This window comes from Danio rerio, chromosome 21, assembly GCF_049306965.1.
Source record: "Danio rerio strain Tuebingen ecotype United States chromosome 21, GRCz12tu, whole genome shotgun sequence".
NCBI classification, from domain to species: domain Eukaryota; kingdom Metazoa; phylum Chordata; class Actinopteri; order Cypriniformes; family Danionidae; genus Danio; species Danio rerio.
In genome coordinates, this window is record NC_133196.1 from 46,708,825 (window position 1) to 46,734,427 (window position 25,603).

Genomic DNA, 25,603 nt, shown 5'->3' on the forward strand with positions numbered 1-25,603 from the left:
TGGGTGTTTCCCAGTGATAAATGGTAAAAATATTGGTGTCTTTGATGCAGTGTCCAGAGCCTGTTGTGTACACCATGGTTTTAAATAAAATTCACTTTAATGTGTGATACGACTAAAAGGTGGCCCTAAACAAATACCCTCATAGCAAAATATCTCTGGTCCAGTTCTGGCCCAAACAATCGGCTATTGCTTGGCCCACATGCCGCAGTGAATTGTGGTACATGACTGGACCAAATCTGGCTTCCAGACAAGGGTTAAACATGGACCATATCTGGTCCGAGTCTCAGCCAAGTTAATAATCTATAACAGCCTGAATTGGGTCAGATATATTGGTGTATCACGACTGCAGTGACCCACAAAGCGAACGGACTTGGCCCAAATGTGGCCTCATTATTGCACTGCTGGCGTGTTGACGACACTGGCATGCATGTCAGCCGAATGTGGGCCATGCATGGCAATGATGGCACTGCATGCATGATGGCAAACTACATTTGGGCCAGTTGTGGACGGTAGGTGTGTGGCCCGGATCAGTGTAGCGATTGTTCACATCAGGTAATGTTAGGCTGGATTATGGCTCAGTTTTTGGGGTTTCCCTGCTGGTTGTGGTTAAAGTATAAACTTATAGCTGAGAATCTGTACCAATAATAAACCTGTTTTGACCCAGTTCAGGGTCAGTTAAGGGTGATAAATTGGCTGAGATTCGGGACTTGTGGCCCATGTGTGGCCCTTGTCTTTAATCCAGTTATGGGCCACTTCATGACCGTCATTCTTTGCGGTACTTGTGCCGTGGGAAAAGTTATTGTGTGGCATGGAGCTGGGCCAGAAAACATTTGCTATGTGGGGAAACTGATAAATCCATTAATCATTGTGCTTTAGGTATGCTATGGGCGTGCTTTTTATAAAGCGACTTTTTTTGGAAATAATAAAAATGTATTTTGGGTCAAGATAGGTCGAACTTACATGGCCCACATATCAATTATTAACATCTGGCCCAAGTATTGTGTGCCGCCTTAAATACGGTGCCACCTCTGCTAAACCAGGGCCATGTTTGACCTACATGCTGTATGCCAGTGCCGGATGAATGCCTGCTGTGCCAAACTTATGCCAAATCTGGGCCAGAATTCTTTGCTATCTGGGTATTAACTCAATTCAAATCTACATCACGACTTAGCAAGCAGATAGTTGTAGATTCAAAAACAAGATGCTAGTTAGCTATGCTAATGAGAGAGAGATCGTCACTAGTGAGCGGGGCTTTCCCCCTCTGATGACACGTACAAAGCGTGAATGTCAATCAAAGTGTTTCTGCAGACGGTTTTTATGAAGTGTGATGATAAAAAATACAATTAATACATTTGTACCATTAGAAGGTAGTTATATTCACACACTGCTGCCACACAACTGTATTTAAACCCCTTATAAAAGTGATTTGTGCGTAATAGGTGCCCTCAATGAATGCGTGTAATGAATAAGGCGAGACAGCAGGAGGACACCTGTGCTGTGGAGTTCATCTGCGGTACTAATGAAACACACATGAAGAAGCTTTGAGTCCTCAGAAACACCCCGGCCGGTGTTGAAGCAGATGAGAGACACTATGCTGGACACCTTCAGGAACAGCTTCGCTTTAAATGACTCAAAGTGTGGAGAGAGTTTTCTTACAACATTGCTGTGAGTTTTATCTAATGACGATCATTGTATTTGGTGGCGGGGGCCGCGGCGTTCACTGTAAACAAGAATATTATATTGTTTCATTGATATTTGGTGCCCTCTTATGGTCGCTCAGACAATCTGCATTAGGCTTATATTGTGTTTTATACCAGGGGTTCCCAAACTTTTCAGCCCGCGACCCCCAAAATAACAATGCCAGTGACTCGCGACCCCCAATATCCTCTGAGGTGGTTATAAATACAGAAACCTTGCATGCAATGACGCAGACACACCAATTAAAGTTGTGTCAGTGCTTTAAATGTGGCGGAAAGTATAACCTGATGTTATAAAAACAAAATGCATCTGACGCTATTGCTGCCTTTAATATAATGTAATTACCCCAGGGGTCGCAATCCAATAGAATTAGTAACTATAAGCTACTATAGTAACTATATAGTATATAGTAACTATAAACGACTATTTTTATTTTCAGTATAGCTATGGATAAAATATGTTAAATCTTATGGTTTAATAAAAATAAATAGATTTTTGGAAATCACCAGGCGACCCCCCTTCATTGCCTTGCGACCCCTCGGGGGGTCCCGACCCCCACTTTGAGAACCACTGTTTTATACTATAGTAAAGCACTTGAAAGATGTTGTGGTAATTCTATATTTGCTATGGTCATACAATGACTATACTAATGTAAACAAATGACCCAAATAAAAATTTTTCTTTATATATATATATATATATATATATATATATATATATATATATATATATATATATATATATATATTATACTGGGTTCGAGCCTCAGCTGCGTCAGTTGGCGTTTTTGTGTGGAGTTTGCATGTTCTGCCCGCGTTCACGTGGGTTTCCTCCGGGTGCTCCGGTTTCCCCAACAGTCCATAGACATGCAGTGCAAGTGAATTGGGTACGCTAAATAGTCTGTAGTGTATGACTGTGAATGGATGTTTCCCAGAGATGGGTTGCAGCTGTAAGGGCATCCGCTGTGTAAAACATATGCTGGATAAGTTGGCGGTTCATTCCACTGTGGCGACCCCAGATTAGTTAAGGAACTAAGCCAAAAAGAAAATGGAGGAATTAATATATTATACTCTAATGCACCACAGTAAAAAAGTATGTGTAAATGTAGTATATTACAGTATTTATTACATTTAATCAGTTAGAGAGTTGTAAATACTATAAAATGTACAGTATAATACACTTTACTAATGCATGGTTTAAAAACACAGTTATTTAACTTACTTATCGCTATGTGGGTGGTACAGAAAGATTCCTGTAAAGATATTTAAACGTATATGAGGCTTTTTCCAGGTACACTTAATATGTATTTTAAATGTAATATTAAATATTTAAGCTTTAATATCAAAATACCCTTCATTTTTAAAAAAGGCTTCATTTTTACCTTCATTTTTTAAAGGTGCGCCAGAAATAGTATTTAATTCCCTGCAGTCTTAATAAAAACTTAATAATTAAAAAAAAAAACATTTTAAAAATATGTATTGTTTTATTTATGATTATATATATATATATATATATATATATATATATATATATATATATATATATATATACATATATATATATATATATATATATATATATATATATATATATATATATATATATATATATATATATATATATATATAAATATATAAAATAAAATAAAATAAAAATTGAAGTCAGAATTATTAGCCCACTGAATTATTAGCGCCCCCGTTTATTTTTTTCCCAAATTTCTGTTTAACGGAAATTTCAACACATTTCTAATCATAATAGTTTTAATAACTCATTTCTAATAACTGATTTATTGTATCTTTGCCATGATGACAGTAAAGATATTTTTATATGGACTTCTACACAGCTTAAAGTGACATTTAAAAGCTTAACTAGGTTAATTAGGTTAACTAGGCAGGTTAGGGTAATTAGGCAAGTTATTGTATAACGATACTGTTCTGTAGACTATAGAAAATAAATTAGCTTAAAGGGGCTAAAATATAGTCCCAAAAATGTTTTATTTTATTTTATTTTTATTAAACACTGCTTTTATTCTTGCCAAAATAAAACAAATAAGATTTTCTCCAGAAGATACTAAATTGTCAGACTTACTGTGAAAATTTCCTTGCTCTGTTAAACATCAGTTGGGAAATATTTTAAAAAGAAGAAAAAAATAATAAATTATATATATATATATATATATATATATATATATATATATATATATATATATATATATATATATATATATATATATATATATATATGTGTGTGTGTGTGTGTGTGTGTGTGTGTGTGTGTGTGTGTGTGTGTGTGTGTGTGTAAGTAATTATTATTATTATTAATATTATTATTATCATCATCATCATTATCATAGTACTACTAAAATCAACTAATAATTGATATTAACATTTATTTAAATTGATTGTCATATTTTTTTAAACAATATCATACTAAACATTTCTCTCATATAAAACTCTTTATTACATGAATATCCATGCAATCTGTAACAGATCTTCTGTAGAAGAAAAATACCATCTCAGCTAATATTAGATAAATCCAGATGTTTGATCTCATTATTTAAGTTTTTGGCACAAATTTGTGCATTTGATTTTTGAAAATGTAATTAAAGTATTTCAAATAACACACTTTATTATGTACTTTAAACCTCAATGTAGTCCATATGCCAACAAATCTCCACATTTGTTTTTGTAATTCATTCATCTTCCTTCAGCTTAGTCCATTTATTCCTCAGGGGTCGCCACAGCGGAATGAACCAACGTTTATTCCAGCATATGTTTCATGCAGCAAATGCCTTCCCAGCACTGGAAAACATCCATACACACTCATCCATTCACACACATGCATTCATTCACTCATTCATTTTCTTTTTGGCTTAGTCCCATTATTAATCAATGGTCGCCACAGCGGAATGAACCGCCAACAACTTATCCAGCATGCTTTGCACAGCGGATGCCCTTCCAGCAGCAACCCAGTACTGGAAAACGTGTATTTTTTTAAAGCTCACAATGTTGTTGCGGACAAAAATAATGCGGCTCACACAACATAAATCAGTTGTAGCTTCTGTTTATTGAGGAACAAATTTTGCACATCACACATTCATTTCAACCTGCTTGTTTAATTCGTCTTTTTTTCTTTTCTTTTTTTTGAGACAGCTGTAAAAAAAAATACAATCAAACCTACATAAATATAATAAACAACCTACTGTACTCCACATCATTTGGTAGATCACGTTATGCCATCGTCATTGAATGCATACAGTATGGTGAACTGCTTTAACCTAAACCTGTCCTGCTGAACTACACCTCAAACTACCGTCAAACATTTGGATATCAAAAACGTATTCCAATACATTTAAGAAAAGAGATTGTAGCACCTGGTCATCTGAGCTGAACTGAAATGCAGAAGCTGAATATCTTTCCCCTGCAGGCTTTCAAACAATTATTATATCTTTTAATGTTATGTTTTCCTTCATGTTTCCCACTGAAGTTCACGTATTCCTTCAAAGCGCGCATCTAAAACAGGTAATGAGAGCAGTACTGTGTGTGAATTAAAGGGATAGCTCACCCATTTGTTTCTTTCCTCTGTTGAACACCAAAGAAGAGAGTTTGAAGAATGCTCGCCCCCATTGACTTCCATAGTGGAATGGAAGTCAATGGGTGCCAGCAACCAGCATTCTTCAAAATATCTTCTTTTGTGTTCAACAGAAGAAACCCTTTGAACATACTATGGCAGAATACTCAATTGTGTGTGAACTGTCCCTTTAAACAAATGCCGGTTATATTTAGCAATACATCATTGCATGTTTGCCTTAACATTCAGTTATACGTTTAAGAAATGCTTGTGATACCAACTCAGCACTTTAAATGAAGTAACATTTACTAGAATAATCACAGCTGATGTACGCAAATAAAGCTTATGAGGGAATAAAGAGCTGCAGGATTGACGTCAAAATTTTTTCCATTAGGTTTTAGGACGGCATTATCAATTAATGAGTAAAACAGGGTCTGTTAAAGCTTACCATTTTGAGTCACGCCTCAGTTTTTATTTGCTGGACTTAAACCCTGGTCCACTCTGCGTCCCAGTCCAATGCTGTACAAGGTAAGCTATCAAGCAAACTGACCTTGCTGGAAAAGTTGTACATATGATGGTGAGCCGTTAGCAGTATATTGCGAACAAATCAGGCAAATAGAAACTGTCGCGTAGCATTTGTTTTACACACAAAATGCAGATGGACCAGCCTAATCTCAGAGGGAAACATAACTATTATATTTTTTTGTCAGTTTAGTGACTAATTCGCATGAACTCATATGAGTTCAGTTGTATGAAAATGTCAGATTTTTAAAAAGGAGGCCTGGCACAAATCCCCACCCCTAGACCCAACCATCATTGGCTGAGCAAATTGTATTAAATTGTACAAATGACATCATACAGATTCATACGAATTGGCTACTAAGTCAAAAAGTTATGAATTGCCGTGAGATAGCATTGGCTGGATGTATACCAGGGTACATATTTGCGGTTTCCCAAATATGTAGCCCTGGGCATGTATCCCCCAATGACCCTGTTTTGTCAAATTTTATGTTTGTTTCTGGAACCATCATATGCAGGACTCAAACCCTGGTCCACTTTGTGTTCCAGTCCGAAGCTGTACAAGGTAAGCTATCAAGCAAACTGTCCTTCCTGGTAACGTCCATATAACGGTAAGCAAATAGCAGTAAATTGCGAAAGATCTGCCAAATCGAAACCACCCCATAGTTTTAGTTTTACACACAAAATGCAAAAGGACCAGCCTTACGAGGAAACGTAAGGCTTCGAGGAAACGTAACTATTTTACATTTTGTCAATTTAGTCACTGAATTCATACGAGTTCAGTCATACAAAAATGTTACATTTTTAAGATCAGGCATGGCACAAAACCTCACCCCTAAACCCAACCGTCATTGGCTGAGCAAATCGTATTAAGTTGTATAAATCATGTTGACAAATTCATACGAATTGGCTACTAAAAAAAGTTATGACTTTCTGTGAGATAGCATTGGTTGGATGTATACCTGGGTACGTATTTGGGGTTTCCCAAATATGTAGCCCTGGACATGTATCCCCAATGAACCTGTTTTGTCAAATTTTTTGTTTGTTTCTGGAACCATCATATGCAGGACTCCAGTCTGCGTTCCAGTCCGACGCTGTACAAGGTAAGCTATCGAGCAAACTGTCCTTCCTGGAAAGGTTGTCCATATAGTGGTAAGCTGTTAGCAGTATATTACGAAAAATCTGCCAAATTGAAACCACCCCATAGTTTTAGTTTTACACACATAATGCAGAAGGACCAGCCTGATCTTACGAGGAAACGTAACTATTTTACATTTTGTCAATTTAGTCACTGAATTCATACGAGTTCAGTCATACAAAAATGTACAGTTTTTAAGAGGAGGCATGGCACAAAACCCCACCCCTAAACCCAACCGTCATTGGCTAAGCAAAACATATTAAATTGCATGAATCATGTCGTACAAATTCCTACGAATTGGCTACTAAAAAAATAAAATTATGAATTTCCGTGGGATAGGATTGGCTGGATGTATACCAGGGTACGTATTTGCAGTTTCCCAAATATGTAGATCTGAGCATGTATCCCCAATGAGCCTGTTCTTTCTCATTTACATTATAGAGCGAAAGTATAATTAAAGGGATAGTTCGCCAAAAAATGATATTTCCTAACTATTTACTCTCTAAACTTTTCTTAATTTCATTCTTCTGTTGAACACAAAACAAGATATTATAAAGAATGCTGATAAAAAACTGACGTTTACATCCATACTTCAAGTTGTTCTGCATTCGCCAGTAAATTTTTCTTTATGTTTAACAGAAGAAAGAAACTCAAACAGATTTGAAACAGCTAATAATGACAGAATTGATATTTTTGTGTGAACTATCCCTTTAAGTTATGTTTTCCACACACGTTATTGTAAAAAGGGAAACCCCATAGGGATTTATTGGTCCAGATTTTGACGTCATTCTTCCACCTCTTTATTCAGATAAAGCCCTCTGCAATGCATGACAGTAGTCCTTCCTCTACCGAACGCAAACTTTTGAAAAACATCCACACAAAAAAAATCTTTTTCACGGGAATCCTACGTTTATCTAAACACATAAATGAACATGTCGCTACACTAAACGCCCGAGTGAATGTTTGCTGGGCTTTTGTTTTTTTTTTGCCTTCCTCAGAGGTGGACTACTGACCTTCAGTCATTCAGCAGGAGTAAATCATGAAGGGTAAGGCTTGAGTTCAGTGTTTTACGGTTTCGTTTCTTTCTTTACCTCTCTAATCACCTTACTTCTACATGGTTGCTTTTATCATGGCGCTCTTTGTGTTTAACTGAGGGAGGTGATGTTGGAGCGGCCGCCGGGAGGCACAACGATACGTCTGCCAGCCGGTCTGATAGGGGCTTCTTCAGGACCTGAGAGAGACATAGAAATGCAGCATGAGTTTAGTGTTTAGTGCCCCCACCCTTTCCCTTCCGTTCACAACTGACGTCAAAAATATAAAGAGATTCAGCCCCCAAAAATAGATACAATAGACAAACCAAGCATCAGAATGGGGAAGAAAGGTGATTTAAGTGACTGATTTAACGTGGCATGGTTGTTGGTGCCAGACGGGCTGGTCTAAGTATTTCAGAAATTGCTGATCTACTGGGAATTTCACGCACAACCACCTCTAGGGTTTACAGAGAATGGCCTGAAAAAGAGGAAATATCTAGAGCGGCAGTTTTGTGGGCACCGAGGAACCGAGGTCTGCAGAAGAGCATCTCTAAATGCACAACACGTCCAACCTTGAGGCGGATAGGCTACAGCAGCAGAAGACCACACCGGATGCACCTCCTGTCAGCTAAGAACAGGAAACTGAGGCTACAATTCACACAGGCTCACCAAAACTGGACAATAGAAGATTGGAGAAACGTTGCCTGCTCTGATGAGTCTCCATTTCTGCTGCCACATTTGGATGGTCGGGTCAGAATTTGGCGTCAACAACATGAAAGCATGGATCCATCCTGCATTGTAGCAACGGTTCAGTTGTTGGGCCCATTAGTACCAACTGGGCATTGTGTCAATGCCACAGCCCAACTGAGGATTCTAACTGCCCATGTCCATCCCTTTATGACCACAGTGTACCCATCTTCTGATGGCTACTTCTAGTGCCATGTCATAAAGCCCGAATCATCTCAGACTGGTTTCTTGAACATGACAACGAGTTCGCTGTACTCAAATGGCCTCCACAGTCAGCAGACCTCAATCCAATAGAGCACCTTTTGGATGTGGTGGAATGTGCAACCGACAAATCTGAAACTGTGTGATGCTATCATGTCAATATGGAGCAAAATCTCTGAGGAATATTTCCAGTATCTTGTTGAATCTATGCTACGAAGGATTAAGGCAGATCTGAATGCAAAAGGGGGTCCGACCCGGTATTAGTAAGGTGTACCTAATAAAGTGGCCGGTGAGTGTATATATTTGCATCACTATCATTGTTGTGCAGTCGCATATAGACCATTTTGAGGGATGCAAACAACAACAATGCTCCCAACGTATTTTCTGTTTTGCATTTTTAATTTCTATAGCTTCAGAGAATCCCAAAAGAGTCACCAATTGATGAATAATATCATGGTAGCTGTTCTAATATTAAGTTATGATTAAACTCCCTCTTTCAACATTTATGAAATGGTTTGATAACAAGCAGGAAATGCTCATGGGCCAATGACATGACCACATTGAAATGGTCTACTTGTGGGTTTTGACTTGCCATCTACTGAACATTTAAGGTACTGCACTCTATATACGGTTTAGGTTCTCTTTCGGTTTCTCTCAGTAACACACATGCAGATTACTTGTTAATCAGTTGTCAGTTACTGCAATGCCAATTTGAGTTTGAGACCCCTGGCATAGACTGTGACCTTGAAGCCAGTAATGTTTCACTTTAGTTTGCACCAATCTTGGGTTTTTAATCACTCTTTGTGGAGCGAACGGAGCTACCCTCATTGTACCTAAAAGCTAGAATTGGTGCAAATTAAACTGAAACTGAAAGGTCTCGTGAAGTGCTTTGAAATGTGCATTTTGTTTTTCGATGTTTGACGTAACTGAAACATGAAGAGGGGGTGGGGCATCGAGTAGCCCCTCCCCTTTAAAAAACAGCCAATAGCATTTTGATTTATCACCACTCTGCCAGTGAGAGTGCTTGAGCTCAAGCGCATCAACTGTGAAGCGTCTTGAAGGGGGCGGGGCATGTGAGATACTGGAGAGCATTTGATTGGTCAGGAGTTTTGATGAGAAACTGAAGTATGAGGTTGATCCATTTCTAAAACCGTAGATCCATTTAGGTGGGAATGACAAAGTACAAGCTATACAAGTTTATATCTGTTTTATACGTCCTAAACGCAAACTTTATCACGGTTTTGTTGCGCACTAGCTTATAGAAACCCTAAAAACAAACAATACAGATACTAAGTTAACACTTTTAACTATTTAAGCACTTTTGAAACCTTAAAAAACACAAGATTCAAAGCATTTTCAAGGATTTCCTGCACCCTGCGTGTGATACCTGATAGTGTGAATCCAGACTGATGCAGGTTCCTGACGGGGACTTTGGTGGGTGATGTTCGGGTGGAGGCTGACGGTGTGCCACCTCTCGACATGGGTGAAAACTCAGACACGGGGCCGTCATACATGCCCCGGGGCACGGCCTTCAGGATTGCCAGCTGAAAGAGAAACAGAAACACAACCCTGCAGTTTCTGACTGGACCGTGTGCAAAACAGTTATAGAGAGAAAAGCAAAGTCTGGGTGTTGGCAACAACATTCCACGCATGCATTTATCCTCATGTGGGCTGTTCTGGGGAACTGTGTGTTCACGAAAATTGAACATTTCATGTTTTTGTGGAAATTGCTTCCAGATTTTTGCTGACAGACTGTCGTGCTATTAATTTTATTTCTGCAATATCAGCAAGATAAGTTTGAGGATTAAAATCCTGGATAAAAAAAAGGAAAAAACTAAATTTTTGTGCTAAAGCAGCCCGGAATAGCATGGATATCATGTCCGATTCCAGGTCCAAGATCTCACTCACCACCTCGGAGGGTGGGAGTGGGCTTGGACTGTCATCAGAGCATGACAGCCCACTCTCCAATGCCGCAAAGGACATCTGGTCCTCTGTGTCATCGAGCATAATCAGCATCAGCATGGACTGCTACTCTCGCTGGAAGCTTGCATGGAGCGCGCCGTTGAGGAGTGGGGTGGGGTCCACGGGCCCAGAGGCAGAGGGTTAAGGCTGTTTTATACTTCTGCGTCAAACGCACGAATATGCTACGGTGCGGCCTACGCGTGGACGCATAGCCCTCGCTATAGCCGTCGGCGTCGTTGACATTAGAGGTGTGAACCTATACTGGTCTCACGGTTCGGTTACGATTATCATGCCTTCGATTCGGTTCAATTCGATATCTCGGTGCATCACGGTGCATTGACGATGCTTTCCATATACAGTGTTATATTTTAGGGGGGATATAACAAGCTGTCTGTATAAACACACTAGGGTTGTAACGGTATGAATTTTTTACAGTATGATAATCGTCTAAAACAATACCACGGTTTGACGGTTTCGCGGTATACGGTATTAAATAGTAATTCTCATAGCAAAGACCCTGAAAAGAATAAGAACACGTTTTCTGACTGAACAAAGGTTTTATTTCAACAAACTTTTGAAAGAACCATTTTAATAGAACTATAGAAGTCTTTTATAAAAATAAACTGAAAAATCTCCCATTTTAATAAATTAAATTAGAAGGAATAAACAAGCAGGGTCTTTTAAGATTAGACAAAAATAAACTTAAACTGTCCTTCCTTATAAGCAGGATAAATGGGAGACCAAAAGTGCAATACCAAGTTTATGGCTGTAAACATGTATTTAAAGCGTTGTTTTTTTCAGTCTAGGTTGTGATGAAGAAATGTAAGCATGTTGAGATTTTCAGGACTTAATCTTGACCGCTGAGGTGAGAGAATGTGTCCACTTGTACAATGAACAAATAAAAAAATAATAAATAATGTGTCAAAGTCCAAATAAACATGGTGCAAATCCTCAGTAAAAAATAGATATAAATATTTACTATACTATAAATAGTTACATAACGAAACTAGATTCAATATGGAACATCCTTAGGTTTTATGTGCCAGCATGGATATGGTTGTCTGTGGATATGGATTTGGATGTGGTTGTCTGCAATGCAGACAAACAGCTGCACTTTCATTTGTGTCTTTTGAAAACAGCAAGAGCAGCAGTTCGTCTTTGCTGTGTCACTGTTTTGTCATGTTTCTGTGCTGCTGTGCATGCAAAAGTACTTAGTATGAGAATTATTTCATGCAAAACTTTTTTTTTTTTGCGTTTTATTTAGCCGCGCATAAATGTATGCCTATCTCTCATTCCGTGTTGTTCAAAAAGCTCAGTGTTGGTCCACAAACAAAAGTGAAACCTATGCTTATTGGTTGTGATATAGCGAGTTTGAACCAATCTGGGCATGGAGGAGGGACAATGCATCAATGTATCATGTCTGGTTTGTCCGGAGACACAGTGACGAGCGTTTCTTTGTCAAATCAGCGTTGTCAAATTTGGATGACGTAACCGCACTGATTCCGGAGCCTCTGAAAGTCCGCGAATGTTATGTGATACATCACTGGAAAGAGATTCTCTTCTTTATGCCAATCTTTGAATTGTATGAATCGGATCAGCGGATCAAAAGTTATTAAACATTTAAGAGCAATACTTATTTTTAGCCGCGGGCGGCTGTCTCGGTCTTTAAGGGTTAAAACCGTTGATATGCAATTGTTCATGGTATGATAATCGTGCACGTTCAAATCGTGGTAAACCGTCATACCGGTATATTGTTACAACCCTAAAACACACAGATACACAGTACCACACTGTCTCATTCAAACACATACACAAACATAGACAGCACCAAAGAAACAAACAAACACACTCACACACACACACACACACGCACTTAAGCCCTCGCAACAGGGAGAGCTCGTGCTGAGCGGAGCAGAAAAACTAAAAAAAAGAAGCACTTTTCCGACGGTCCCTTACTGAGGGCTCCTCTCAGCGCGAGCTCTCCCGGCTAAACACATATTGCGAGGGCTTAAACGGAGCAGTGCTCGTAATGTTGAGCAAAAAAAAAGAAAGACAGCTGTGAAACCTAACCAGCTTTGTCTTTTTGTAGGAAACACAATTTATTTTAGGGTAAGAGGTTTTTGAGTTATTGCCATCTATAACTGAATGTGTGTCAAGAATATCGAAAACAAAACCAACTGAACCGCGCTCATTTCTGGCGCCCTCCTGGATATACAGCACCCTTAGCATTTGCCTATGGTGCTTATGCCACAGGCTGGCCCTGAGTTGGCTGAGTGTTGTAAACAGGCCCGGATTGGCTAATCGGGAGGACCGGGAGAATTCCCGGTGGGCCGGTCCGTTTTTTGGCCGCGAGGGCCGGTCTCCCTAGCTCCAGAATCTGTTGCTCTCAGCAGTCACACTTTTTAAAAATAATTTTTTTATTTACTTGACCACAGCCTTCTTATTCATTATTTTACCGCAGTTCTGCTCTATTTATCTATTTTTTCGTAGCCTCGTGAGCAAGATGGAGCCTACAGGTTAATGATGATATAACTAGCACATTAAGTTACGACGCCGCCATCCCGGGTTCGGTCCTCGTCAGCGAAACTTTTTTTTTTTTTCATTTTTATTGTTAAGACATATAATGCTGTAAGGGTTGTGAATATTTTAAGTTCTAAAACAGCTGTTTTCTCAAAAAAGACGTGATAGTGTAATTAGAAACTGAATTGGAAATGACCTTATTTTAATATAGTCAGTGGTGAACTGAGGTGGGCCGGTCTAAGGCTGGAAACTCCAGGTCTGAAAAAGAGTCCCACTCCGGCCCTGGTTGTAAATACTCGCGCTCACCTCCCTCGCGACAGAGCGCATATGAGATAAATGACGTCAGTACATAATAACCGCTTATGGTTATTACTGAACCGATACCTTATAGTCTGCGTCTGCATTGCGGTGCACCGAAGAAACAATTAATTTTGACACCCCTAGTTGACGTGCACCTCTCAAAAATTATAACTACATGTCGCAATGAAGCTTAGCGCAAGCTCTTGTGATTGGTAGCGATTGTGATTGTGACTTGGTAGTGATTACGAGTGTGAGTCATCGAGTGTTTACAAGTGTGGAGTCCCGTGAAGGAGCTCCAGATGAAAACTTTTGTTTTGTGTTTACGTTATGATTAAAGTTGTTGCATGTCCGCCGGTTCCTGCCTCAAAATGAGTAAAATTAAGCCACTTGTACATTAAGGTAGCATTCAGAAAATAACAAAACACCAGCGAAGAAACTCAACACAGGGGAACAGAAACACCTCACTGTCCGCTAGCGTTTAGAAGGTGTTATTGCATAAGAACATAAACAGCGCGCACAAGTATTAATGCTTGGCTATGCGCAGTGGGTCACGCCGATCACTTGACACAGAAGTATAAACCAGGCTTTAGCCCCCACTGTCACCCACAGATCTGCCCTAGTGACAGCTGACTTGCAGGGGATAGCAGGGATGGTTTGCCCAGGGCTAGCTGCGATCACAGCTGCGCAACAGATATGCCCTTGCAGTGAAGGCATGCGCTGCCCGTGAGCGCTGCATCTATGATAGCCTACCATCATACCTCTCACACTACTCATTTTACTACTGATGTTCTTTCTTGACCAGCAAATAAGAATAGTCAGCTGGACAGCTTCGTTTTCAGAGCTGCTGCCTCGGTCAAATCAAAAAGAAAAAAGCGCCTGTATGAGCAACAGTTGGACAGTTCCATTTTTGTGCAATGGAGGGGGAATTGACCTTTTATGTACAAACAATGACTAAAGGATGCTGTTAATCATCAACATTAAATTTAATTAATAATTCCTTATACATTAATGTTTTTCCATGATCAAAACATTTCTGTCTTCAGTTTGAGTGGGCCAGTACCCTTATGTAGCCTCGCCACTCGTTCTGCCTTAATCACACTGTAAACACAGATAACACACACTCACTGTGTGTCCATGCAGGACACAGATCTGTACCTGTTTCCTGGCTTTGACGCGCTTGTAAGCGAAGTCCGGAAACGGGGAGCAGGGAATGAACCGTCCGGTGCCAGAGGTGGCGTGCAGGTTCCCGTCCTCCAGAACGATCTTCCCCTGACAGACCACAAGCATCGGGGCTCCCCTCAGCTCCATGCCCTCAAACACATTATACTCGGCTGCCTGCAGGAACACACAACATCAGGCAAAAGGTCAGAAAACAACACTGCTGCACTAAAAATGAGCACAGCAGCTAACAAGCAACATTATCAAAACATTGGCTAACAATCTGACAACAGAAATTCAGTAGTTTACAGTGAAGAACATGTACTTGTTTATTTTTACAGAATTAATATTGTATTATCATTTAAATATGTTTCAAGAGTTCACACTTAGCTGATGATTGATTATAAAGCTTGTTTGGCATGCTGTCCCAGGAGAGAGCCCTGAGATCCTCGAGCCTGGGGCTCCCTCCCGTTTGCGAGGCGAGGGGGGAGTTTGAGCTCAGGTAGATCTGGAGAACTCCCCGGCTGTAGTTGCTAATGAACAGATAGTTATTGCTTTTAAGAGATAACTATTTACTAGGAGCATGTCTATGGTGCCGATTTAGATTAGTCAATTAACTTAACCTGCATGTTTTTGGATGGTGGGAGGAACCTGGGGGAAACCCATGTGAGCATGGGGAGAACGTGTACGTGGACTAGAACCAGTGACGTTCTAGCTGTGAGGCAACAGTGCTAACCACTGGGCCACCGTGCCACCCATCTAGGAAAGGAGGAGGAGTAGGGGTGGAAGGGGCGATTCTTCAAAACGAAGATGGCTGTTATGAGGAACTGAGGGTATTTATAATGGCTTAGGAATCGTCTGATTGGTGAATGATGAATTGAATAATGCGGGGCCGGCTGCAAGCAATCATAAGCAGGTGATCCTCTCGAAATTAGTTTATAAATAAACTTATGCCCCATGTCTAAACAAGCTGTGCTCCAAATGATCGAGTTGTTGATGTCATAGTCAGTGATGTCATAAAGTTTGAGGCTCTTGCAAGATTTTTTTAGCTGCTCTACCAAAACAAAACACCAAATAGAGATGGTCAGAATTATTAGCCCCCTGTATGTTTATGCCCCAATTTTTGTTTAATGAAAAGAAGATTTGTTTCTAAACATAATAGTTTTAATAACTCATTTCTAATAACTGATTTCTTTTATCTGTGCCATCATGACAGCACATGATATTTGACTAGATATTGTTCAAGATAATAGTATTCAGCTTAAAGTGACATTGAAAGGCTTAACTAGGTTTAAGTTAGGGTAATTAGGCAAGTCATTGTATAATGTGTGTAGTTTGTTCTGTAGACTATCAAAAAATATATATTGCTTAAGGATTAGGTACTGGGTTGGACCCCCTTTTGCCTTCAGAAATAAATTAAGGCAGTTCTGAAGGCAAAGGGGGGGTTCAACCTGGTACTAGTAAGGTGTACCTAATAAAGTGGCCGTGAGTATATATTTTTAATACACCTTTTTTTAAGGTGCATTTTGGAATATTGTGTAATAAATGTCTCATGGAAAAGCCAAGATGTGCATTATTTTTGAAAAAGTGCATTAAAATATACACACAACCAAGCAGTATAAACATTTATCCGATAAGGAAAAAATGCACTTAAACTACAATGGAAACACATTTACTGAATAAATTCCAGTATAAGCATCATGTGATTGTTTGAACTGATCATGTGGTAACACAACTTTGTGCTATGGAACATCATTTATGGACAAATCAGTGGACCGATTGTATTAAAAAACATCAGAAATGTCGTTTTGGTTAAAATCCCTCAGCCAAAGTCTGTCATCGAAGTGGTTCGGTATTATTATTATCATACTATTACTACCTCCAGAACTGTCATGAGCGTCTGCACGCCCAAAAAGCGTCCCGCGTCTCCAAAATACACCGCATTGCGTTCAATGTGTTCTGAGGCTCAAGTTATTTATTATATAAAAACGCTCACACTGGCTTCTACTGCAATAAATTACATTTTTCAATTTAATATTCAGCACCAGTTCATAAGGAAGTGATGATTTTATTCTCTTTGACTCATTAAATAAAAACCGTGTTTTATTGGCAAATATTTTATTCAATATTTCAGTTTTGTGCATAAGCCTAATTCACCATATTTGGATGGAGACACAGCTATTGACACTCGATCACGTACACAGTTATACAAACAGCTTTGAGACAGGCTGAGAAACTAATGAAGATCATGTGTAGGAGAGTGAGATACGACTCTGTCCTTCATTCACTCTCTCTCTCTTTCTGCCAAACAGCTGGATCCAGGATGGAAACATCCATCTCTATTTCCTCATCTTTAACACACACACACACACACATATACAAAGCTCTTCTCTATCCCTCTCTGTAATCAACATATCCCATCTGTCTAGATGATATTTTTCTGATTCTCTCCAGTTGATACTGTCCATTAACACTGATCTGATCCACAGGTTCTGTGTTTGGCTCTCATCTGTCCTTTGTGTGCCGGAGCAGGACATGACACGCTCTCTGGCTTCTGCCAAGAATGCTAGCATGAGCTCATGTAGAAAAACACAACGCTGGCAGGTAACGGAGCCGTGTTTTAGGCGACTTCATGGAGCATGGGAACCAAGGATACAGAACCACAGTATAAACAACCAATAAACAGTCAGTCGGCCGCAGTTCTGGCCGGAGGGATGGCAGCCAGTGCTGTTTGGATGTGTAATAGTCCCTAGAGGAGTGGCCGAACAGGAAATGAAAATGTGTTGTCATTTTGGCAGCGCCTGAGCTTTGCTGAATCTTTCCTCTGGATACTGTTTTTTATTTCAAACAATCCTGTAGTAAGGAAGTAAGGAGTTCTCATCTCACACAAATCTAAAATCACACTGCAGTGCATCGATTAGTAGCTTTCTCTTGTTCTGGTCATGGTAAAGTTTAATGGAAAATTTTACATCTCCCCTGAAGTTAAACAGTTGAGTTTGACTATTTATTTGAATCCATTCAGCTGATCTTCGGGTCTGACGGGAGCACTTTTAGCTTAGCTTAGCATAAATCATTGAATCTGATTAGACCATTAGCATCTCACTTTAACAACAGAAAATGAATGTGTGTTGTCATTTTGGCAGTGCCTGAGATTTGCTGAATCTTTCCCCTGAATGTTTTTTTTATTTCGAACAATCCTGTAGTAGGGAAATTCCAGTTCCCGTCTAACACAAATCTAAAATCAGACTTCCGGGCATCGATTAGTAGTTTTCACTTGTGATGGTCATGGTAAAGTTATAAAAACACTACTTTTATTTTTTCAAATATGTTAATTTTACGTCTCTGCCAGAGTTAAACTATTGAATTTAACCAATTTTGAATCCCTTCAGCCGATCTCCAGGTCTGACGGGGGCACGTTTAGCTTAGCTTAGCATAAATCATTGAATCGGATTAGACCATTAGCATCTCACTCGAACAACAGGAAATGAAACAGGCCGAGCAGGAAATGAAAATGTATTGTCATCTTGGCTGCGCCTGAAATATGCTGAATCTTTCCCCTAAATGTTTTTTTTTGTTTCAAACAATATTGTAGTGAGAAAATTCCAGTTCTCGTCTCACACAAATCTAAAATCAGATTGCAGTGCATCGATTAGTAGCTTTCTCATATGCTGGTCATGGTAGAGTTTAAAGAAACACTCCACTTTTTTGGAAAATAAGATTATTTTACATCTCCATATAGCTGGCAGAGCACTTTTAGCTTAGCTTAGCATAAATCATTGAATCGGATTAGACCATTAGCATCACACTCAAAACAGAAAATGAAACAGGCCGAACATGAGTTGTCATTTTGGCAGCGCCTGAGTTTTGCTAAATCTTTTCCCCTGGATACTGTGTTTTATTTCGCACAATCCTGTAGTAAGGAAATTTCAGTTCTCGTCTCACACAAATCTAAAATCAGACTGCAGTGCATCGATTAGTAGCTTTCTCTTCTGCTTGTCATGGTTTAATGGAAAACTCAACCTTAAAAAAATAGGCTAATTTTAAATCACGCATTTTCTAAAGAGTTGAGTTTTACCATTTTTGAATCCATTCAGCTGATCTCCAGGTCTGGCGGAGTCCCTTTAGCTTAGCTTAGCTTAGCATAAATCATTGAATCAGATTAGACCATTAGCATCTCACTCGAACAACAGAAAATTAAATCAGTGCTGGTCATGGTAAAGTTTAAAGCAACACTCCACCTTTTTTAGAAAATAGGCTCATTTTACATCTCTTCAAGAGTAAAACTGTTTAGTTTTCCCATTTTTAAATCCATTCAGCCGATTAAATTTTTTAGCTTAGCTTAGCATAAATCATTGAATCTGATTAGACCGTTAGCATCTCACTCAAAAATGACCACAGAGTTTTGATAATTTTTCAATAATTAGTTAGTTGAAAATGAAAAGTTGGTCGATTCGGAAAATAGATATGAAATCTGTGACTGACAGTATGGATGCACGCACAAACACAAACATGAAAGTGTGCTGTCATTTTGGCAGCGCCTGAGGTTTGCTGAATCTTTCCCCTGGATACAGTGTTTTATTTCCATCAATCCTGTAGTAAGGAAGTTCTAGTTCCCATCTCACACAAATCTAAAATCAGATTACAGTGAATCGATTAGTAGCTTTCTCTTGTGCTGGTCATGGTAAAGTTTAAAGTAACACTCCACCTTTTTTTGGAAAATAGGCTCATTTTACATCCCTTCAAGAGTTAAACTGTTTAGTTTTCCCATTTCTAAATCCATTCAGATGATCTTATTTTTAGCTTAGCTTAGCATAAATCATTGAATCGGATTAGACCGTTAGCATCTCACTCAAAAATGACCACCGAGTTTTGATAATTTTTCTGTTCAAAGCTTGACTTTAGTTACTAAGTTAGTTAAATGAAAAGTTTGTCGATATGGAAAATAGATATGAAATCTGTGGCATTTTGAGACTTTTCCTTGCAATAGTGCAGCTACATAAAACTATTTTTCATGAACAAATTAATCCGGAAAAGAGACTGACAGTATGGATGCACACACACACACACAAATGAAAGTGTGTTGTCATTTTGGCAGCGCCTGAGGTTGCTGAATCTTTCCCCTGGATACTGTTTTATTTCCATCAATCCTGTAGTTAGGAAGTTTAAGTTCCCGTCTCACACAAATCTAAAATCAGATTACAGTCAATCGATCAGTAGCTTCACTTGTGCTTGTTATAGTAAAGTTTAAAGAAACACTGGCTAATTTTACATCTCCAGCAGAGTTAAACACAGTACTAAGCTAGACTTATGCTTGGAGTATGCAATAAATTCCTAATAAACATCTGCTTGAACTTAATATGGCAACAAAAGGATATCCACGCCAGAAAAAGCTGAGCTGAAAGATCCTGTTTGTGGCCTGTTTCCTTCCAGAGGAGACATTTATGAGGGAAAGCAGAGCAGGTTCCTGTATTTACACACGGTTTGATGTGTTAGAAGCATCTATTTCTGCTCAAAAGGACTGGCTTAGACTTAATTTTGCTTTGAAATGTGAGTATATTTAGCGACTTGACTGGATATTTGATGCACTTGTATTTGTTTATGGGGCACCTACAGAATGATGTGTTTTGGCAGTGATGGTCCGCACGGCGTCTGTGTCCCAGATAACCAGATCACTGTCTGAGCCCACAGCTATCCGGCCCTTGCGTGGATACAGGTTCAGGATCTTGGCGGCATTGGTGCTCGTCACAGCCACAAACATGTTCTCGTCCATTTTACCAGTGACCTGAGCAAAGGAAAAACACACGCAATTAGTTTTGGAGCGTTCTCTAGAGAATAAAGTGAAGCTTTATTCTATTTTAAAATATAGTTCTATGTATTTATATAGTTTTAGTTTATATATTTTTATTAAAATGTATTTTTATTTAAAAATATATATACATTTTTTCACAATAAACTTGCATCACTTAACTGCATTTAATAAATAAAATGATGACAATTTGGTATAATCTCTAAAAACATATTTTATATGTATATATATATATATATATATATATATATATATATATATACACACACACACAGTATATAGCGAGCAGCACAAAAAAAATATAGTTGGTGGAATAGTTGGCAGTTCATTCTGCTGGGGTGACCCCTGATAAAAAAGAGACTAAGCCAATGGAAAATGATTAAATTAATATACAGGGTGGGCCATTTATATGGATACACCTTAATAAAATGGGAATGGTTGGTGATATTAACGTCTTGTTTGTGGCACATTAGTTTATGTGAGTGGGGAAACTTTCCAAAATGGGTGGTGACTGTGGTGGCCATTTTGAAGTCGGCCATCTTGGATCCAACTTTTGTTTTTTCAATAGGAAGAGGGTCATTACAACTGAGGTCTGCAGAGGAGCATCTCTGAAAGCCCAACACGTCCAACCTTGAGGCGGATGGGCTACAGCAGCAGAAGACCACACCGGGTGCCGCTCCTGTCAGCTAAGAACAGGAAACTGAGGCTACAATTCACACAGGCTCACCAAAACTGGACAATAGAAGATTGGAGAAACGTTGCCTGCTCTGATGAGTCTCCATTTCTGCTGCAAAATTCGGATGGTCAGGTCAGAATTTGGGGTCAACAACATTAAAGCATGGATCCATCCTGCCTTGTATTAAGGATTCAGCCTGGTGGTGGTGGTGTAATGGTGTGGGGGAGATTTTCTTGGCACACTTTGGGCACATTAGTACCAACTGAGCATCATGTCAATGCCACAGCCTACCCGAGTATTGTTGCTGACCATGTTCATCCCTTTATGACCACAGTGTACTCATCTTCTGAAGGCTACTTCCAGCAGGATAACACACCATGTCATAAAGCGTAAATCATCTCAGACTGGTTTCTTAAACATGAAAATGAGTTCACTGTACTCAAATGGCCTCCACAGTCACCAGAACTCAATCCAATAGAGCACCTTTGGGATGTGATGGAATGGGAGATTCACATCATGGATGTGCAGCCGACAAATCTGCAGCAACCATGTGATGCTGTCATGTCAACATGGAGCAAAATCTCTAAGGAATATTTCCAGCACCTTGTTGAATTTATGCCAAAAAAGGATTAAGGCAGATCTGAAAGCAAAAGTGGGTCCATCTCGGGACTAGTAAGGTGTACCTAATAAAGTGGCCAGTAAGTGCATTTATAGTAGTGTTCAACATACGTAATTGAGTACACCCCATTTTGAAAATGAATATTTGTATCCATTTCTCTGTGAATATAGGTCATATATTTTGCTGCACTTGAACAAAACAGATTTATTAAACAGATATATTTAATAAAATCATATTTTACTCACTGAACATTTATAAACAGAAAGATAATGCATTTAAATTCATGTGAAATAATGGGAAAAATATAAACTACAAAGTTTTGGATATATTTTTGGTTTCCCTTTATTTATTTATTTATTATTTAATATTTTTCCCTAACATATATATTTGGCTTTACTAATTTTGGACTGTTATAATCATGGGTTAATTTGTTAGATTAGCTCCAGATTTGGCTTCAGTAGTAATTAATCTAATGTATATACACAAATACAATATTAATAAAGCTACAAAGCTATTTTACAAATAAAGCTTCCTTAACAAAATATGAATCTGTGTACTCGTATATGTTGAGCACTGTATGAATCAGCCTTTAGAAAGTTGCAGTCTGATGCTCACCACAGCCTTGTCCCAGATGATGGACATCCTCTCCTCAGCCCCGTTCACTCCTTCAGGGATCTGGGTGAAATCGTCTTTCCCGATGGCCTTCTGAGCCACAGAGAATGTGCAGTGAGCGCTGCCCACCACCGACAGATCACCACTGACGGACACACACACAATACATTCATCACTATATACAGCTGAAGTCACAATGACTCGCCCTCCTGTTTGTTTTCTTTTTTAAATATTTCCCGAACGATGTTTCACGGAGCAAGACATTTTTCACAGTATTTCCTATAATATTTTTTCTTCTGGAGAAAGTCTTATTTGTTTTATTTTGGCTTTTTAATTTTTTTTTAAAAACATTTTAAGGTCAATATTTTTAGCTGATTTAAGCAATATTTTTTTGGATTTTCTACAGAACAAACCACTGTTATACAATGAATTGCCTGATTAACCTAATTAACCTAATTAAGGCTAAATTGCACAATCAAGAATGCATGATTACTTGGTGTCAAGAGGTTGCAATCAAAAAATGTAATTATAATAGAGGTCAATGGGGCAAAAACTGCCCCTAACATAATGAAAGGGGAGTCAGTTTGAACAGTACACAAGAGTTAAACCTGTTGTAGGAAACTCCAACACAATACTATTTGGAACACTTTAAAATACGTTTTTACGTAAATAATAAGTGGCTCAGCAAGAAGGTCTCTGGTTGAAGTGATTGGACCAGCTAGCATTTCTCTGTGGAGTTTGCATGTTCTCCCAGTGTTGGCATGGGTTTCCTCCGGGTGCTTTGGTTTCCCCCACAGTCCAAACACATGCACTATAGGTGAACTGAATAAACTAAATTGGCCATAATGAATGTGAGAGTGTATGGGTGTTTCCCAGTACTGGGTTGCAGCTGGAAGGGCATCCGCTGTGTAAAACATATGCTTGATAGGTTCATTCCACTATGGCGACCCCTGATGAATAAAGGGACTAAGCCGGAAAGGAAAATGAATGACTGAATAAGTTTACCTGGCCAACAGGGTGTTCAGGTAGTCTGGAGTGGTTGGGTCGGGACTGAGAGGTGGTGATGTCACAAAAGAGGCAGCTTTCGCCCAGTTCTTACTCCAATAATGAGTTCCATCAGTTCCCAAACTGGCCGTGATTGGCTCTCCAAACACCACGTTACCTGGAAATAAACAGTTTTAATCTCATTATGTAGCTCGTTTCCGGTTTCAAGGACACAGAACACACAAAAAAGATCACCTACACTGCTATAAATACCTTTTTTACTTAGATTTTGTGTCTCGTTTCTAGTCCAAATATCTATAAATTTGTAAATCAAGAAGCATTTACCAGACAAGCAAAACATACTGTCGTGTTTTGAGAAATAATATGTCAAAATCAAGCAAAACAAGCATAATCTTATGTCAAAAGGAAAAGCAAGATTATTTCACGGACCATATTGGCAGATTATTTTTGCTAGTTTTAAGAAAAAAACTCTTAAAGCTTAATTTTTGACGCATTACTTCATAAGTAAAGACAATTCTGTTTGGATTGTCTATAACCTGCTCCTTGATTTAATAACTTTTAGATATTAGGAGTAGAAACAAGATGAAAAATCTAAGTAAGAAAAGCATTTTTGCAGTGTATTATTATTATTTCTACTGGCAAGAATACAGTCAGGGAGTCTTGTCAACTGAACACATCTGCTCAATAGTAAACGTTATGTGGAAAATAAACACATAAGCAGCTCATTATACAACAGTGTCTGGGGATCAATCATCTATTATTGCAGGAACATCTGGATAACACTGCTAACTGTGTTGAAGAGTTCTCTAGAGGAGATGCAGAGCTGCTGGATTCTGCTTTGTATCTATGGGAACGACAGATTCAAAGATACGTTTCCTTATTGGCTTCAGTGGTTGCAGGAAGAAGATTTACATTGAAACACGACTATTTTTGTAAAAGTAAAACTTAACCTAATGGTTAAAAATATATATATTTTAACTGGAATTAAATTGAAACAATTCACAATAAATGAATTTTTACTAAAAAAAAGTTTTTGTAAAACTATAAGACTACATCTATTAGTCAAAAAACATTTTCTTTGACTGAAATAACATTTTTAAAAAATCACAATAAATGTATTTTTAGTACAAACTGAAATTTAGTGAAACTAAAACTACTGACCAAGAAACATTTTCATCAATTGAAATAAAATAAATAAATGAAAAGCTAAAACTAAATTAAAAAGCAAACTGAAATAATATAATTTAAATCTATCTCAATAAAATACAGGAATTCACAATAAATAAATAAATAAAAAAATACTTAAATTAAATAAGTAGCAAAATAAATTAATACATTTTACTCAAACTAAAACTTTATAAAATTAAGACTAAAACTATTGGCCAAGAAACATTTTCGTACATTTTTCACTATAAATAAATAAAAATAAAAATAAACAATACTAAAACTTAACTGAAAAAAACGAACAAAAAATAAAATAATAATTGGAAATGAATTTTTAGTCAAACTAAAATATTGAAAAAAAAGCTATTGGCCAAGAAACATTTGGATTAAATATAATAAAATATTTCTGTTTTTAAATCTTTAAAACTTTCTAAAACTAAAGCTTTTGGTCAAGAAACAGTAAAGGACAAATTCAGCTTGTAGTTGATGTAGTTGATGTCAAACAAATATATTAATGAAGCTGTTATAAATATCATGACATTTATAATGGCTAATAATGGCTAACCATCTGCTAAATTTCTATGTTTGTGACTTCACAACAGAACAACAACATAAAGTACTATGACAATGATCACCTCAGGTACTGATTATGGGCTTTATTCAGTGTTAAATGCTACATATGTGAATATAACAGAACAACAGAATAAACTACCATGACAACGATCACCTCAGGTACTGATAATGGGCTTTATTCAGTGTTACATGCTATTAATGTGAGTTTAAATACCATCTCACATTACTTTTATTGTCATACCTCTAAAAGCAATGTCAGATCATCAAAATAAAATAACTGGCTGACGGCTTGAAAATGAAAGAT

At 38.1% G+C, this 25,603-nt stretch overlaps 2 protein-coding genes and 1 long non-coding RNA gene across 5 annotated transcripts in view; 1 reads left to right on the forward strand and 2 right to left on the reverse strand.

Moving 5' to 3' along the window:
* jakmip2 (janus kinase and microtubule interacting protein 2) overlaps positions 1-25,603 on the reverse strand; it is a 209,527-nt gene that overhangs the window by 96,130 nt on the left and 87,794 nt on the right. The window lies entirely within an intron of this gene.
* LOC141379920 (uncharacterized) lies at positions 1,544-19,914 on the forward strand. The gene is made up of 2 exons (XR_012396944.1): positions 1,544-1,665; positions 17,334-19,914. It is a non-coding gene; the product is annotated as an uncharacterized lncRNA (long non-coding RNA).
* Positions 4,746-25,603, reverse strand: part of dpysl3 (dihydropyrimidinase like 3) — a 51,468-nt gene continuing 30,610 nt past the window's right edge. The window contains exons 9-14 of one of the 2 annotated variants that reach the window (XM_068215866.2): positions 23,563-23,719; positions 22,561-22,702; positions 20,456-20,626; positions 14,842-15,021; positions 10,292-10,448; positions 4,746-8,156 (exon numbers count right to left, since the gene is read on the reverse strand). In XM_068215866.2, the coding sequence (XP_068071967.1) occupies positions 8,071-8,156; positions 10,292-10,448; positions 14,842-15,021; positions 20,456-20,626; positions 22,561-22,702; positions 23,563-23,719 (893 nt within the window). In that variant the 3' untranslated portion in view covers positions 4,746-8,070. 2 annotated transcript variants of the gene reach the window in all.